The 15,588-nt window shown below is 35.2% G+C and overlaps 2 protein-coding genes across 2 annotated transcripts in view; one reads left to right on the top strand and one right to left on the bottom strand.

Moving 5' to 3' along the window:
- Positions 1 to 7,451: 7,451 nt before the first annotated feature.
- Positions 7,452 to 8,000, bottom strand: LOC117175919. Its single transcript, XM_033365767.1, has one exon. It carries the CDS (start codon positions 7,998 to 8,000, stop codon positions 7,452 to 7,454), a length of 549 nt encoding a protein of 182 aa, XP_033221658.1.
- A 6,026-nt stretch (positions 8,001 to 14,026) lies between these two features.
- LOC117175918 (transmembrane protein KIAA1109-like) overlaps positions 14,027 to 15,588 on the top strand; it is a 178,513-nt gene continuing 176,951 nt past the window's right edge. The window contains exon 1 of the mRNA XM_033365766.1: positions 14,027 to 14,136. The gene's annotated coding sequence lies outside the window, so the exon portion shown is untranslated. The remainder of the gene's footprint in view (positions 14,137 to 15,588) is intronic.

Raw genomic sequence — 15,588 nt, 5'->3', positions numbered from 1 at the left:
TGAAAGAGGGAGCTCTTCTTAATATTTTGACACCAAAATCATATCGATACACCTTACCGACTGCGAGTAAAGCCACCCACGCTTTAACTTGACAGACTGTAACTTTTGATTGCAGGCAAGAAAAAATTTATAACACATACACGTATTTGATAAATTACAGTTTATTTTTATTGAACTCCAAAGACTGACTTATATTTCACAAAACATTTTTTAAGATACATTTTTCGAAATACCATATGATATTATTCGAAATAAAAAATATAATGATCAAATTTGAACACGCCTTTAAATATCGAAATTCAAGTTTAAAAAACCCAAATAAAAAAGATATCTTTGAACTTCAATGAAAATAAACTGTTATTTATCAAAAATATGTGTCACCAATTTTTTTCTTGCGCACAATCAATTTTTACATAATTTGTATACATTCTTGTGCATATTTTCAAAATATTTTTTAATTACCGCTGATTAGGCACCCTGACAAAAGTTTTGGATAGGAAGTCATTCAAAACAATCGCAGGTATTTAAAAACAACAAATCAAACCAATTAGAAGTCAATTTGCAATCTATTTAAATCTGTATACAAACAAGTTCAATTCCTACCCACATTTAAATACGTGTTAGTTCGAGGTCTGGTAAATTAGGAATAATTTGAATTGCACACGCGGATTGAAAATGAGGTTCAAATGTACGCTGCATTTTTACCTTAAATAAAAATTTGATCATTATTACCCACACTACACGAGCGACGTGCATGCCATGTGCACGATATTATTATAAATTATGTCCAATAAGGGCATGTCAGTTTCAACTCTCGTTTTACTTCTCGTTTTTGGCTTGTCAAGTCGAAGGTTAATAAAACCAACATAGAGGACGGATTTAGAGATCCAGTTGGAAACAAAACCATTCATCACCCAATAATCGTCAGGTTCAACGTCGCTAAACATCGAGATGACTTGGGCGCAGCTAAAATTAGGAACAAATAATCTCTTATGGTCCACAATATCAATTATAACATGCCTGGTGGTCCTTTTCACATGAACTGCAACCACCCTCGAGACAATTATAAGTTACTGAAGGTGATCAAGGCTAAATTGGGCCCTGAAGCTTATTTCATAAAAATTTCAAGTCTGCAAATTACAAGTCAGTAAGTTACTAGCTTGTAATTACAAGCACTTGCATCTTCTGTTTCACGAGTTTTACGTCCACTTGTAATTACAAGCAATATCTTCTACAAGTAACAAGTATTTTCACTTAACTTATCATAGCCGTTTACCTCTAAGTGCTACTGTGCGTGTTGCTGTATCGGCGATTAATTCTTTAAGAAGATAAATTTTGTGCCATGGCGTCGAAGGAAATGACAAAGGCGAAAAAGATAAGTGTTTTACAAAAGACACGCTTTCTTACTTTTCATAACCTATAATTATATACACCTCTTTTAATGTATGTAATTCTTTATCTACTTCAGAATAACCGATAATTATATCTAAACTTCAATTAGTACTTCTTTACTCAATCCATAATACAATTTTCACGGCCAGTAATTTCAGTAAACTTCCTGATAATATAATTTGTATTTACTCTTACCACTTTTACCAGAACACAAAGACCCTCCGAAATTTTTTTACAAATTACAAGTGCTACTTCCAAGACGAAACTTGTATGAAACAGAACTCTTGTAAAACTGCGCGATATTTTACTTGTAAAAGGAGTCTTCACACTTGTAGCTTATAAAAACTACCAATGACTTTATGAACCGCGCACTTGTAATACAAGTTACAATTCCCTAGACTTGTACTTGTAAATTGTAACTGGTAGGTTTTATGAAATAGACCCCTCCTAACTTAATGGCAAAGCTGAATCTTCAGCAAAGCAGTATGGTTTTGCCACGCGTGAAATGATTCGACTAAGCTAATAAAGATCCCTGATTTGACCAACTTGTTCCATCTTGATGCCTTCCTTCCCAGTCAGTTTAATGGGGGAGCCAATTCTAGTCAATTTTCACTCATTAACTTTCCTACCTCTGATAAAGCCTTGCAAGTGGGAACGCGAGTGCCTTCACCTTCTCTATTTCCTTTGTACTTTTCTACAATATCTTTCTTGACGTGCGGCTCGAGCTCGGCTTCTATATTGTCTATAAACTCTTCTTCAGTAAACCACCTTAGAGACTCAACGGATATGTGCTACCTTCCTGATTATTTGTCGCAAAACTACTCTCAGCTTAGACTTTCAAACACCATTAGTTCTTCACCACAACGTACGTATTCTTTCTCCATGAAAAGCCCCCTTTTCTATTGAAATATTCTAATAATAAGTCCAGTTATTAAATTAACCCTTAATGTTTAACTTAGCTGAAAAGTTGCGAGTTACAATTGACGCTCAACGTGGGACATGCGGGTTTAAAAAAGAAAAAGATTCTCAATTAGAGCATTGTAGTACAATAGATCCTAATCAACGAAAACTTGCAGATGCTTTTTTCAACAGAGATAAAAATCTTAAACGCGTGTATTTACAACCACCAACAAGCCAGAAAAATGTTCCAAAAGGCATGGAAGGTTCAGACAAAATGTTAAAAGGTATGAGCCTCGAAGGAAAGAGCGTAGCTAGATTACACAAGTGGTTGGCAGAAAACAACAAAAGATTGAATCAACAAAAGTAGGTTGATTAAAACCCCAAAATTAAAAGACATTCAAGGGTAAGGAAGAAAGTGCGCGAATTAGTGAAAATACAAACGTTTTGTAAGAACAATATGCTATTATTAGTGAGTGCAACGGACAGATGACGGTTGCCACAGAGACAAAAATATTCGTTTGGGAGTTTTAGAGTGTAACGAATTAATTTAATAAATAAATAGTATTTGTAAGTGAATCGGTATTCTCTTTTTACAGAAGATGCGCGGCCGTTAGAACTCACAAACAACAAATCGTGTTGCAAAGTAAGATTCTAGACTATGAATTCTATAGACACTATACAGTGACAAGATCGTGGGAGTGAAAAATAAATGAGCAATTAAGCTCAGATAAATGAGATACCCTTAAGGCCACATTTGTCCTCACACAAACACTCGTGGAACGGGAGGCATCCAGAGTCAAGAAAGTACACGGCCTTTCAATATCGCGGCAGAAGCTATCAGTTTCGAGTAGTACTGATTGGTTTAAACACGATTCCTGCAGTGTAAGTACCAGGCTTAGACCACGCACTACAAGGACTAAAAAGAAATTTAAGTATTTGAGCCCCAGGGCTATGCAAAACAGTTGGTCGGTAGGAACGATCTGTACGCGGCGAAGCGTATGGAACGGGCTTGACTGATAGTACCCTGACTTGGACGCAGTGCCCTCTACCATCGCGGAGAGTTCGTCTGATGCCGTGTCATATTGACACAGAAAGGACGAATATGGGAGCGCTCATTGCTTCAAGGATGCAGCCGGGTCCCCGAGAAAGGTTCTCCTGAGGGTGCCTGAAATGGGTCGCGTTTGGGAGCACCCAATTCCACGGCCCATTGCTACCCGAGGGACTGATATGGGAGCGTCCATTGCTCCGTCACTCCAGCCAGGAATCTCTCAGGAGTCTAAGTCCAATTTTTCTCCTCAGGGCGTCACCAGAGTACACGTGCTCGGAAGCATACGATGCCACGGTCTACCGGCACCCGAGAGGTGGATACAGGAGCGCCCATTGCTTCACCGCTCGAGTCGGCTGCCCGAGGGCCGAGAAGTGTGTCTTGTCGCGAGTTCGGCATGCTTTTAAATGGCACAGTGCGATTTGCGGGGTATAGATGCGTGGGCGGGATTATTAGTGGTGCGTCGACGTGGTGGTGGCATCAGTGGGTGTGGGAACCGAGAACGGTAGTACTGCCCGTGATAATGGTCGAGAAGACAGATTATGTATGTGACAAGTACGAATTGTCACAAAACTAATAAAGAAAGGCATGGCTTGGAATTGGATTTAGAAAGCGCAAAAAAATTTTGACAGAGTAAAGCGACTTTTTGGAACATAGATAATGTTGTACTTTCTGGATCCAAAGAAAGGATATTATTTAGAAACTAATGCCAGCAACTATGCGCTAGGTGCTGTGTTATATCAGCCAAATAATAAAGAAGAGAAGGAAATAATAACACTGGTGAGTTGTAATCTAAAAGGACCAGAACTTACGGATTTTACAATAGAAAAGGAACTACTCGCGATTATGTGGGTATTACAAAGATTCTGTAAGTATTTAAATGGCGCAAAAATTATCAACAGAACGGAACATTTATCGTTAACTTTCTTCAAAACTTGTAAATTCGTCTATGCAAGACGGTCGCGATGGATACTGGCAATACAGGACTACGATATAAAGATCGAGCATATGTCTGACAGGGATAATATTGTGGCCGATGTGTTAAGTCGAATACACGACAGTGACAGCTACAAGAAGAACAGGGCAGAAACGAGAGAGATTATCAACGCACTCAATTAGCAATGGATGCCTGAAATCGAACAGGAAATAAGGAACATTCCACAGGTACAAAAAATGACAAGACAATACAACGCTAGGTGAAATCAGCGGGATAAGGAGAGGAGGGAATGAAGCGATTTGAAGTAATGAACGGGACGCTGTATCATTACGACGGATCAGCCTACTGAATCTACCTGCCGTCAGAGTTCACTGAAAAAATTATATGAGAATGTCACAAATCCTATAGACACCCAGGGTCTGGACTACTGCGCTTAAACGAGACAACACAGGAGCTAGCACGATACAGGCAGTGAACCTCGGCGCAGGAATGGCCCCTTAACGCCAAATGGAGATTTCACGAGAAAAACGAAGCATGTAATCAGGATCGAAACAATCGTGATAAAGAGAGATTAATCATTCTGGACGAGAATCACATAATTCGAAAAATTAAGGACGTCGCAACAGAATAAAAACTCATCCCAGTAAGCGTAATAATAATGATCATTACTAATACATATTATTGTACTACGTTACTAGACTTTTTGTTAGCATCTTCCTAAAAGTTTCTTTTTGTATATTCTCGATTCTACAGCTTCGCCTCAATTGGGGGGGGGGGGGGATTGAACCCTCGAGTTACAAGGGGTGCCTAAGAGTAGGCAAAAGTAGCATCTCCTGTGTAATCCTTCTGTAAAGCATCATCCCACAGGAGAAACTCTAAAGAGCAAACTCCAGAACTTCCTCCTCAACGACGTTACGTAAGATCGAGAAGGGAGAGATGGAGCAAGAATTTAAAAAGCGCCGCGCACCCGAAAAAAATCTGTCTGGATTTTTGACTGAAAAGCACAGGTCGCAAAGGAGAACCGGTAGGAGAAGACTAGAGACTAAAGACCTCTTACTCTTGTCCGAAGATTCTACTTAAAAAGAGAAAAATTCAAAACTCTTGGTGAATAACCAAACATTTGGAATCTTCCTGAGCTAAGTTCTCTCCACGAGAACCCAGTTAGATTTTCTCCTCTGCCGCTGTATATAAAAGAGACTTAACATTTTAAGCGATATCTGAAAGTCAGTTTTCTAAAATCTTTGACTTTTCTTTTGAATGCCACCGTGTCTACGATAATTCTAAGGGCAAATATCACTTTTTTCCGCTTTCTCGATTAACTGCATGAATAAGACCTATAATTTGGTCAACAAAATCGGAGGCTAAATTTTACAATCTATCCATCACTCGTCAGGCTGTGTACAAGAGGCTTAGAGATTCGAAACCTCTATACCTTGCTGCAAACACATCTGCCCAGTGAAGGCTAGAAATAGAGATAATATTCTCTGACTGGTAAACAGGACCTGAGTGTCTTCTAAAATTCAGTATTTTTTGAACGGCTCGTAGACATTCGCATCTTACTTCCGCCCTCTAGTTAAAGTAGCAAGACAAAGGCGTCTGACCGTTCCATCGAGTGGCCTTCGACCCTCGTTATGTAACTGAACCTTTTTGGTAGCCTCTTTAGCACCTAGGGATTAGAGCCTGAGTGACAGTCGTATAATAATAAAGATTTACATAATTAACTCTCTAATACTCACGGGGATATCCATTTTATCAAACGTAATGCGGAAAGAGTCATTAAATTTTGACCACAGAATAGGATAGCGTAAAAGTAGAAAATAATGTCAGGTTTTAAATTGACACATGCTCGATTATATTTATTTTATATAATGTTATAAACGCGAAACACACTACATTTCTAGTGTTCATTGATTGACTTACAGTTTGCCCGCTATTTAAAGCAGGGATTATAAAATACATGTACAATATAGGATCAATCAGGTTATTTTGAATTAACGTATGCTGGATAAAGAGAATCACACACACATATATATATAGTAGCTAGGTTTTCCAAATCGCAATCTTTCAACCCGCGAACAACCCCCGAAGCTCGTTTAAATTATTAAAGGCGCCAGGTAGGTTACCACGTACCCGAACCTCTAGAAATCCGGTTTACTTTTTTTTCCTATAAAGAGGTCAAATAGCTCCTTTTAACTTAAGCACAAGAGAGAGGGATACAAATATGGCCTTACGGGAGCGGGAGAGAAATTTTACTAAGTGTTCGACTCTTTAATTTTTAAGCCACAATAAATAAAAGTTTACAATGAGACTCTATTTATTACGTCAGAAAATTTCTCTCTACAAATGAGCAAACTTAACCTAAAAACAATATCTTGCCCAGTTTCCCCGGGTAATACAAAATTAGTGTACATACTGCCAAAAACTGCTTGAATTTCCAACCCCCCAAAAATTAATATAAGAAATTACTCATTTCCAAGACAGAAACCACAGAAAAGTTCTTTACTGCAACCCTGTACACTTCAAAATGTCTGCCTGAGACTCCCGCGTTATCACTCACGCCGGCCGGCGTTCATTGTCGAGTGTTCACATCAACGGTCTTCTTGGAAGAAGCCCGTCTCAACTAGGCTATAGTCGGGCTTTGAGGTGGGCGTATTACAACGGGAAAAATGGCAAAAGTTTACCACTCACCTAGCAGCCAGCTGGCCAACTTTGCCTTCGCTTTGGTATCCATTCCGTAATCTTTCCATTTTCGCTCAAAATTCACTTGTTCCTCCCCGGTATGAGCGGCGACCACTCTCCCCGTCGAGTCAGGTTACCGTCTTGTAATAAAATTATTACTTAGCCTACCCGCTTAGCCTAGATTCGGATCCTGACTGCATGGTTCGTTTACTAAATCTGTATTTGTGGGTGGTTCGGTTCTCGCGTTCTGAGGTTTAGTACGACTTCGGCGAGAGTCCGAAAAGTTGTTTTTACATCCTTTCGTTATTTATACCTAAAACTTCGTTACAATATATATACTTACATAGAGATCCTCTAGGGAGAGTTTAGACACGCAGGGTTATCCTCCATCGACACAACCACAAAGCCCGTTGTCGAAATAGTGTTAGAAGTCAACCATTTTTGTCGAGTCTGTAGTTTGTGTAAGTACTCCTTGTGCCACTTCCTCCAGAAGTCCTGTCAGGCCTTGGAGATGAATTGGTAAGCCGTTAGACGATTATCAGGAACTGCAACAAAATCAGGTTTGGGTAAGAATTTGAACGGACGCTCAATTAAAAGGTGTGAAGGTGTTATTGCTAACGCATTGCTGGGATCTGCGAAAACCGCGTGCAATGGGCGAGAGTTAAGGATGGCCGCGATTTCCTTCAATAAAGTTTCGAGTTGCTCGTACGTGAGCTTTTGGTCTTTCATAACTCGAATCAGGTGACGTTTAAAACTTTTGACTGCGGGTTCCCATAATCCGCCAAAGTGCGGAGAATGGGGTGGATTAAACTGCCATTTGATAGGTCTAGACACGGCGAAGCCTTGAATCGCGTCTTGGTATTCTGACGTCGCGTGTAAATCGTAGATTTTCTTGAGCTCTTTGTTTGCTCCTTCGAAGTTTGTCCGGTTATGGGAGAACATTGCTCGCGGTTTTCCATGCGTACTAATGAATCGACGGAAGCATCCCAGAAAAGCTTTGGTGGAAAGATCTGAAGCTAGTTCGATGTGAACGGCCTTAGAGGCCATACATACGAAAACGCAACCGTAGGTCTTAATGAATAAACGCAAACTCCGGAACTACTCTGGACTCTGGTAAATCGGCCATATTGGCATGGGGAACTTTCGGTTTTTGACGAATACACGGTACGCATCGATGAAGTACGTGTCTGATTTGATTCCTTCCGTTAAGGATCCAAAACCTTTCGCGCACAGCGTAAAGTGTAGGGTGTCGTTTGGCAACAGCTCCTTTCTACTCTAACGAAGGAGATATGCGGTTGATCTAATAAGACATTCGAAATCGGAAAAACGAGAGTAAATTATACTACCGGACAGAGCGGTAACTAAGACGATTCCTTTCTTTTAGTTTTCCAATCATTTTCTATCAATGCTAAAGACAAAATATGATTTGTATGGTCGTAAAATAATCCAGGCAAAGTGGAATATATCTTAGGTTTGAATTTGAATGAAAAGTAAAATATGATTCTTAAAGTTTATTTTCGAAGACAAATTAACAATATTATTGATGGAATGTAAAAATCCAGGAGAAAAATTTTAATAGTATTAAGTTCTAACTTACCATGTGAATACTCTCGCTTATGAATATATAATGGATATAATGTATTTCTAATTGAATTCAACTGAAGTTACATTGGAAACCAGTTTATTTAATAATCAGTGGAAAATAAAAAAATAAGTTTCTTTAATTGCTCTCTTACATTATATCCTTTAAAGTATTTAAATCGAAGATGTTAAAACATTGATTATATTTACATCTTGAACGTTTTCTAAAATTATAATTCATATATGTTTCTGTGAAAAATAGTTTTTTTTTAACAATTTGAATTATTGAATAAACTATTTTTAATGTTCTTTACACATGTTTACGTTATACGTTTATGAATAAAAATTTAATTCAATTTCAATTAGATTTTTCTCATTATATTCAATAGTGTAAGTACTTGCTAAACCCTCAAATATCAAGTTTGAACTTGTATACAATTAAAACTTTTTTCATAAAACTACACCAAACTCTCGCTTTCAGTCACCCCGTTCTCAGCCTTCCTAGAACTGCTGTCTTACGCAGTGTCTCAGGGGAGCAGCGCAAGAGCGGTTGCGAAATAATATATATAGATATATATTCCAATTGGAAACGAGTCAGGTGGCGCTCCCTGTTTACCTTTAGATCCCCCGGAAATCAGTCCAAGGCTATTTGAAAGCAACCCCCGACACTTGGCTGAAAGTGAGAGTTTGGTGAAGTTATATATTTTATTGATATAAATATTATTTACTGCGTTTTCAGATATAAAAAGTATTATATTTCACTTTTTATTCAAATTCAAATCTAACGATTAATTTGCGAGAAATTCACAAAAAAGGGTTTTAAACAAAATGTAGCCTAGTCCATCTTTTAAATTTTCTAAAATTGGACTTGTTCTAATTATAAGTGCGATAAAAAATAGGACGTAAATGTGTAGCTCGTGGTTGCAAGTCAAGTTATGTTAACAAGGAACAGAAATTTCACATGTTCTTTGCACCACAAAATCCAGCAGTAATTAAGCTGTGGCAAAAAGCCATTTTAAGGAATGACACACTGTTAAACCATACGCTGAAATCATTTGTGGGTCGGAGGTTAAAGGACCTTATGGAAACGTCATGAGTATGGTACGTTTGTTTATAAAGTTCAACAGTTTATAGTCGGTTTATTTTAGACATGAGGTTCGCAATAACAAAATTAACTACTTAATTCAAAATCTCCTTTAAATTTAAATGAAAATACTAAATGTTCGGTTCAATTTAAGTAAATATATACACGTTATATTAAATAATATTAAATCCATTTTCTCATTTATCAGTCTTGTAATTGACTTTTTACTAAATTATTCCCTCTAAGATTTTAATTACAATTACTATTAATTTTAAAAAAAATTTCCTTCAAAAATTGAAATTGTTAAGGTTTTAAAGGTACAAAGATTCTTTACTATGCAATTAAAGTTGTAGCTTTATATTTTCTGATTATCATTATATTTATATTGGATATAAGTGATACATTTTTTATTCTTCGGATAATTTATATGTTTTAAAAATTTTTTTCATTGAGGTCTTAAATATTATTAATTTTTTTGTTAGCTACATTAATAATTCTAACAATAAATATTTTTTTAACTATAAGAAATAATAAAATCAATAATATCAGCAAAAAAAATCATAGAAATATAAAGTTCGAAATGCATGTCAGACCAACTGATCATGGCGCCACCTGTTGAATTAGTTTGACCCACATTTCACCTCTGGATCGTAAAGAGAACTATAATGATTTTACTGATAATGATATATAATAATGATTACTATAATGAATTTCGCTTCCATTTACACAAAATTTTCGATACTCGTTTCTGTAATGATGGCCTGAAAGAGCATACAGTTGTTAGTACCGATAGTATGAATGAAATTTTCTCATTGTGCTCATATTATTTTAAATACCTTTTGTTTTCCTTCTTTAAAGCTGCTTCATTTTCTAAATATTATATGTATGTTCTTTGTTAATTTAATGGATCTCACGACACATAGAATTTCTTGTTTTAAATACAGCGCTATTTTTATATGCACATATGCACACAAGCATCTGCGCATGTTGAGGAAAATTGTTGAAAAATTATTATCTGCCACAATTTTGAACAACAAAGATCAAAAACAGCCACCTAATGAGCACCAAAGGTCCACTAAAGGATAAAAGAAATAATTTGTGGAAAAGGTCAAAAAATGGAGTGCAACGTGAAGTTAGCATTCCAGCTTCAAGAACTCTGAAGTTTTTCAATTTTGACCACCAAACATCAGAGATGGGTTGTAACATGTCACTTGAGGTTTTCTACGATAATACATAAGCGACGTAATATACGTAGAAAATTGTAGAAAACTATGTATAATACATATCAAAGATGGCGAACGTTAATTATCTGGGCGGGACTGTATTTGACAAATTGAATAATTGACATAACCTCTTATAAAGCTGTTCAATCGATTTGATTTTAATTTTAAGAGTAAAAATGTAAAGAACAAGTGTAAAAAAACATTTCAGGAGGGGAAAACGTGGGAAAATATTAATTTCGAGTGCGAACGATTACTTACCCTCGTGTTCCACATGCTCAAAAACGTTGCGGATTATGAAAGACAATAAACACGTATATTATTATTAGATTCTCATCAAGAGAAGGTATGAGATTTGTTTAAAATTTGACTCCCCTCGTTTTTATTAAATGTCCACGTTTTGAGGCCCCCTGAATCCGAAAAACAGGTTGTTACGAATCGTCTGTTCGTCTGACTGTGTGTGTGTGTGTGTCTGTAGATTTTTAGTTTGTAGCGCGATAACTTCCCAAAGAATTGACTGGTTGGATTGGCCTTTGGTATACTATTTTAGTCTCCTAAACTAAAGATCAAGTTCGTTAGCCAGCCATTTTGCATGAAAATTCAAAAAGTGGGAACATTTTGAATATTTTTGAGACCAATTTTTTAAAATTTCTCTGTACGGTTATTCATAGTATTAAACAAATTTAACAATTTATCCTAATCACTTTTTTCGAAAAATAAAAAATTACTTGAGTTATAGCATTTTCAAAATCCAAAAAAGCAAACTTAAATGAACAAATTAGGCCAAAAACGCATGATACGAAAAAAAGTGTTCAGAAGAAAAACGTTACTTTTTGAAAGCTCTACAAGATTATGATAACAAATTTTTCAATTTGGTCAAAAAGTTGAAAATTCCTATTTTGATCATACAAAAAAATTATGAAACTACATTTTTTCAAGATGTAAAAATTCTATGCACGGTTCCATTTTTTGGTTAAACTATGCAAGATACGAAAAAATTAAAAAGCTCAAATTGCGCGCCTTCGAAAGAACTACAAATTTATAATGAATCACTTTTCGATATAAGCTACGAAAAAAATGAGACAAAAATTGTTCATACAAGAAAGAGCTATAATTTTTTATAGGACACGAAGTTTTTGCTTTAGTCGTAAAAAATAACATTCAAAATAAAAATATTAAATTTGTTTGAAAAAACGACACATGGTATGAACTTAAATCACCAGGCAAAAGTTGTTCGCCTAAAAAGATCTATAAATTTATTTTTAATCATTTTTCGATAGGACGAGTAGATTCTCTTTTAATCGTAAAACATAAAATACAAAATGCAAAAATTTACTTTTTGGAAAAAGCATAGAAAACCCTATGCAGATGCGTAGTAGTTTTTATTTCATCGTAAAAAAGAACATTAAAAATAAAAAATTATAAAAACAATGAAACAAAAATTAGTATGATTCAATTTTTATGCATATTATGAATTGTAATGATATACATTTATTGAAATGATTCATGTTTCAGGGCAGCTTAGAATACAATTTGAAGCAAAATAAAAAACAAATATAAAAATAATCATGATAAATACAATTTGCTTTTTATTTTGCAATTTTTTAATAAGTAATTCCACGTAGAATTACATAAAAAATGTATTATAATTGATATAAAAGTGTTGTGTATAATGCAGAAAAGTTGACATGTTGGGCAAAATCGAGTGCGAAGCACGAGATACGTGATGAGAATGTGTTCGTTAAAGCCAAAAGAGCTTAAAAAAAAGTGAGTTCAAAATCACAAAATTACAGTTGTCGATCCGTTCACCTTTGTTTTTAAAAGGTCTGTGCCCGAATGCGGAAGAAATGCAAAGACCAAGTGCGGAGAGCGATTGCCATTAGTCGCGTGCCGTATGGTGCGCTCAAACTCTCGAGCTAAGCTCTTTTAATGAAAGAGAATTCACAATTACAAAATTACAGTGGTGGATGTTTTGAGTCTTAATTTTAAAATGTTTGCGCAAGGATGTGCGAAAATATAAATACTGAGCGCGTAGCGTGAGGTAAATACATAATCGAGCGCGAAGCGCGAGATAAATATAACATCGAGCGCGAAAACTAATAGTCGCGCGCCCTAGGCGCGCTGAAACTTGAGAGCGAAGGGAGCCGCGCGCGATGGGAATGTGCTCGCGTAGTGGGCAGATTTTTTTTTTTTAAATTTCTTTGAAATGTGATAAATAATGACGAATACCGAATTAATTGTTCAATATTAGTTTTTTCTATAAGGCAATTGGGTATTTTTAGAGTAAAGAATTCGAAAATGCCGCCCATATAGTCACGTGATCAAATGTAAAATACGTTTGTAGAAAACTAAGGACATAATATACATGTGAAAACCATGTAATATACGTGATGTATTATACGTACCCATCCGTGCCAAACATTAAAAATCCCCACCTAAAGGTGTATTTGCACGCCTGTATTATGCACACGGAAAATCTATCTTCCTCTCATTCTACCATGAGACGATGCCACACATTTATCGCACACTAGATTTTCTCTGTTTATCCGTTTGGTGGCAAACCTAAAGTGAGATAAATGGATGGCATCGTTACATGGTAGAGTGAGAGGAAAATACAATTTCAGCCTGCATACGACAGGCGTGTAAATACACCATTATAACCACCAAAGGACCACCAAAGTATTTCATGAAAAAAAATTTTATTTCCCAATTTTGTTGTGCCAACTTCACATTACGTGAAGACACCTCTCTACCGAATCTATAATAAATTCAAAGAACTAAAAAAAATGTTATTGGTTAAAATGAGACAGAGATACCTCCATCCCATTTTTTAACTAATAGCATTTTTTATTTCTTGAAACTTCTCATAGGTTCGCTAGTGAGGAGCTATTTGACGTAATATGTATGCTTTTCTACATATAATTTACCATGTATTACACCAGAAAACTCTGAATTTGGGAGTTGTCTACGTTTTCCACGTATAATTGCTTTTTTATACGATGTAAAATACGTATTATACAGACATATTGTCTCGTGACGTCATACTTTGAAACTAGTTACTATCGATATCATAATCGATTAGTGACGAACTGACCCAACCTCTGACCTAACCTAACCTAACTGACCAATCAATTAACCACTACAGCTATACACACGCACGCTGCAAGCACATACAACATTCTTAACGAGATGAGAAGGATGTGTCACAATGACAGTTCTGTGACATGATAGTCAAACTAAAGTTGTAAACTTAGAACAATGAATATTAGAAGAAAAGCGCAGCTTATAACAGTTAGAGGTACGTTTTAAACTTGACACGATCTAAATTAATTATCTCATTCGCGACTACAATAATTTGTCAATAACCACTGTGTACACTGTCCCTCTCTAAACAATATCCAGAATATCGATCAATTGTCATTGAAAATTAACGAAATTCTACAAATAAATACAGTCAACGGTTTTTTTAATCAATACCAAAACCTACTTTACATAAAGAAGTGTCAATTATCTCGATTTCGCGAATCAATTGTCTCTATAACTGAGACAAAACAGTTGTGGAATTCAAATCATTTCTTGTCATTGCTGTACTTATTGATAAGCACGATCAATTATGCTTGAGATGATATTAAAAAAACATAATCACTACCTTCTATCAGTATATCTCAAGATGTTCGAAAAAACAGTATTCTAGGTTATGTTTACAAATCTGTGTACTCGCGTTTATCAGCACATTCTTTCAAGAGAAAGTTGACAGTGTTTTTTTTTTGTGAATTGGTAATTAAATCAAAAATTATTATTTCTTAGTAAAACAATCCCCTGTCCCAAATAATGTACATTTTCCTCGTTCATTTCTATATGAAAAATATATCATCATTTTTGAAAATACTTTTTTTTTACTTCGATTTTGATTTATGATTTCATTTTCTGATGAATTATTTAAAAGTGTAGGTTTCCTGGAAACTTTAATGTGATGAGGCAGAATTTAGCATGACTTCGCATATAGTCCTGTATCTGTCCTGTTTTCTATCTATAAATGACGGTCAAAAAATGAAACTAGAATGATAAAATAGTTAGTGCACTTTATTTTTACGTATTCAGGGAAACCGGGAATTTAATTTAGTGATTCAGTGTGCATTAAAACCTTTTAAACTATTTTTAAATTCCTTAAAAACATTCAAATTTTTGGGAATTATTTGAAAATATTTTATTACCTCGAAAAAGCTTTGGAATCTTTTGAATGATCATAAAATATTTAAAATCCCTTGAAAGGTTTTTAAGTTCATGAAAGTTAATTGAAAGTTTTAAAAATACCCTAAAATGTCTCAAATCCTTCGGATTCACTTCAAATGAGTTAAATATATAAAAAGAATTCCTGAAATAATTTAAAATATCGTAAAACATTTTAAATTCTAAGAAATTTCTTGAAACTTTGTTAAGGTCTCTAAAGCTCCTCGGAATTCCTAAAAATATCATAAAACATTTGCCAAATATTTTTTAAATCCTTTGATACTTTTTAAAACTTTTCAAATCTTGAAAACTATTTACAATTCTCAAAAATACCATCGAATCTTTAAAATCATTTGCAATCACTTCAAATTATAGAAATCTATCAGAAATTTCTTGAAATATTTTGAAATACACTAGGATATTTTAAATCCTTTGAAATCCCTTTAAATTATTGAAATCTATTCGTATTTCCTTGGAACATTTTACTAGTCCTTTACATTTTTTAAATATTTTATTTTTT

Source organism: Belonocnema kinseyi, chromosome 7 (assembly GCF_010883055.1).
Source record: "Belonocnema kinseyi isolate 2016_QV_RU_SX_M_011 chromosome 7, B_treatae_v1, whole genome shotgun sequence".
Classification (NCBI taxonomy): domain Eukaryota; kingdom Metazoa; phylum Arthropoda; class Insecta; order Hymenoptera; family Cynipidae; genus Belonocnema; species Belonocnema kinseyi.
This window is presented reverse-complemented; position numbering and strand designations above follow the sequence as displayed.

What these genes read in the sequence shown, in the direction of transcription:
- LOC117175919 (XM_033365767.1), bottom strand. Translation starts at nt 8,000, where the DNA reads ATGGCCTCTAAGGCCGTTCACATCGAACTAGCTTCAGATCTTTCCACC.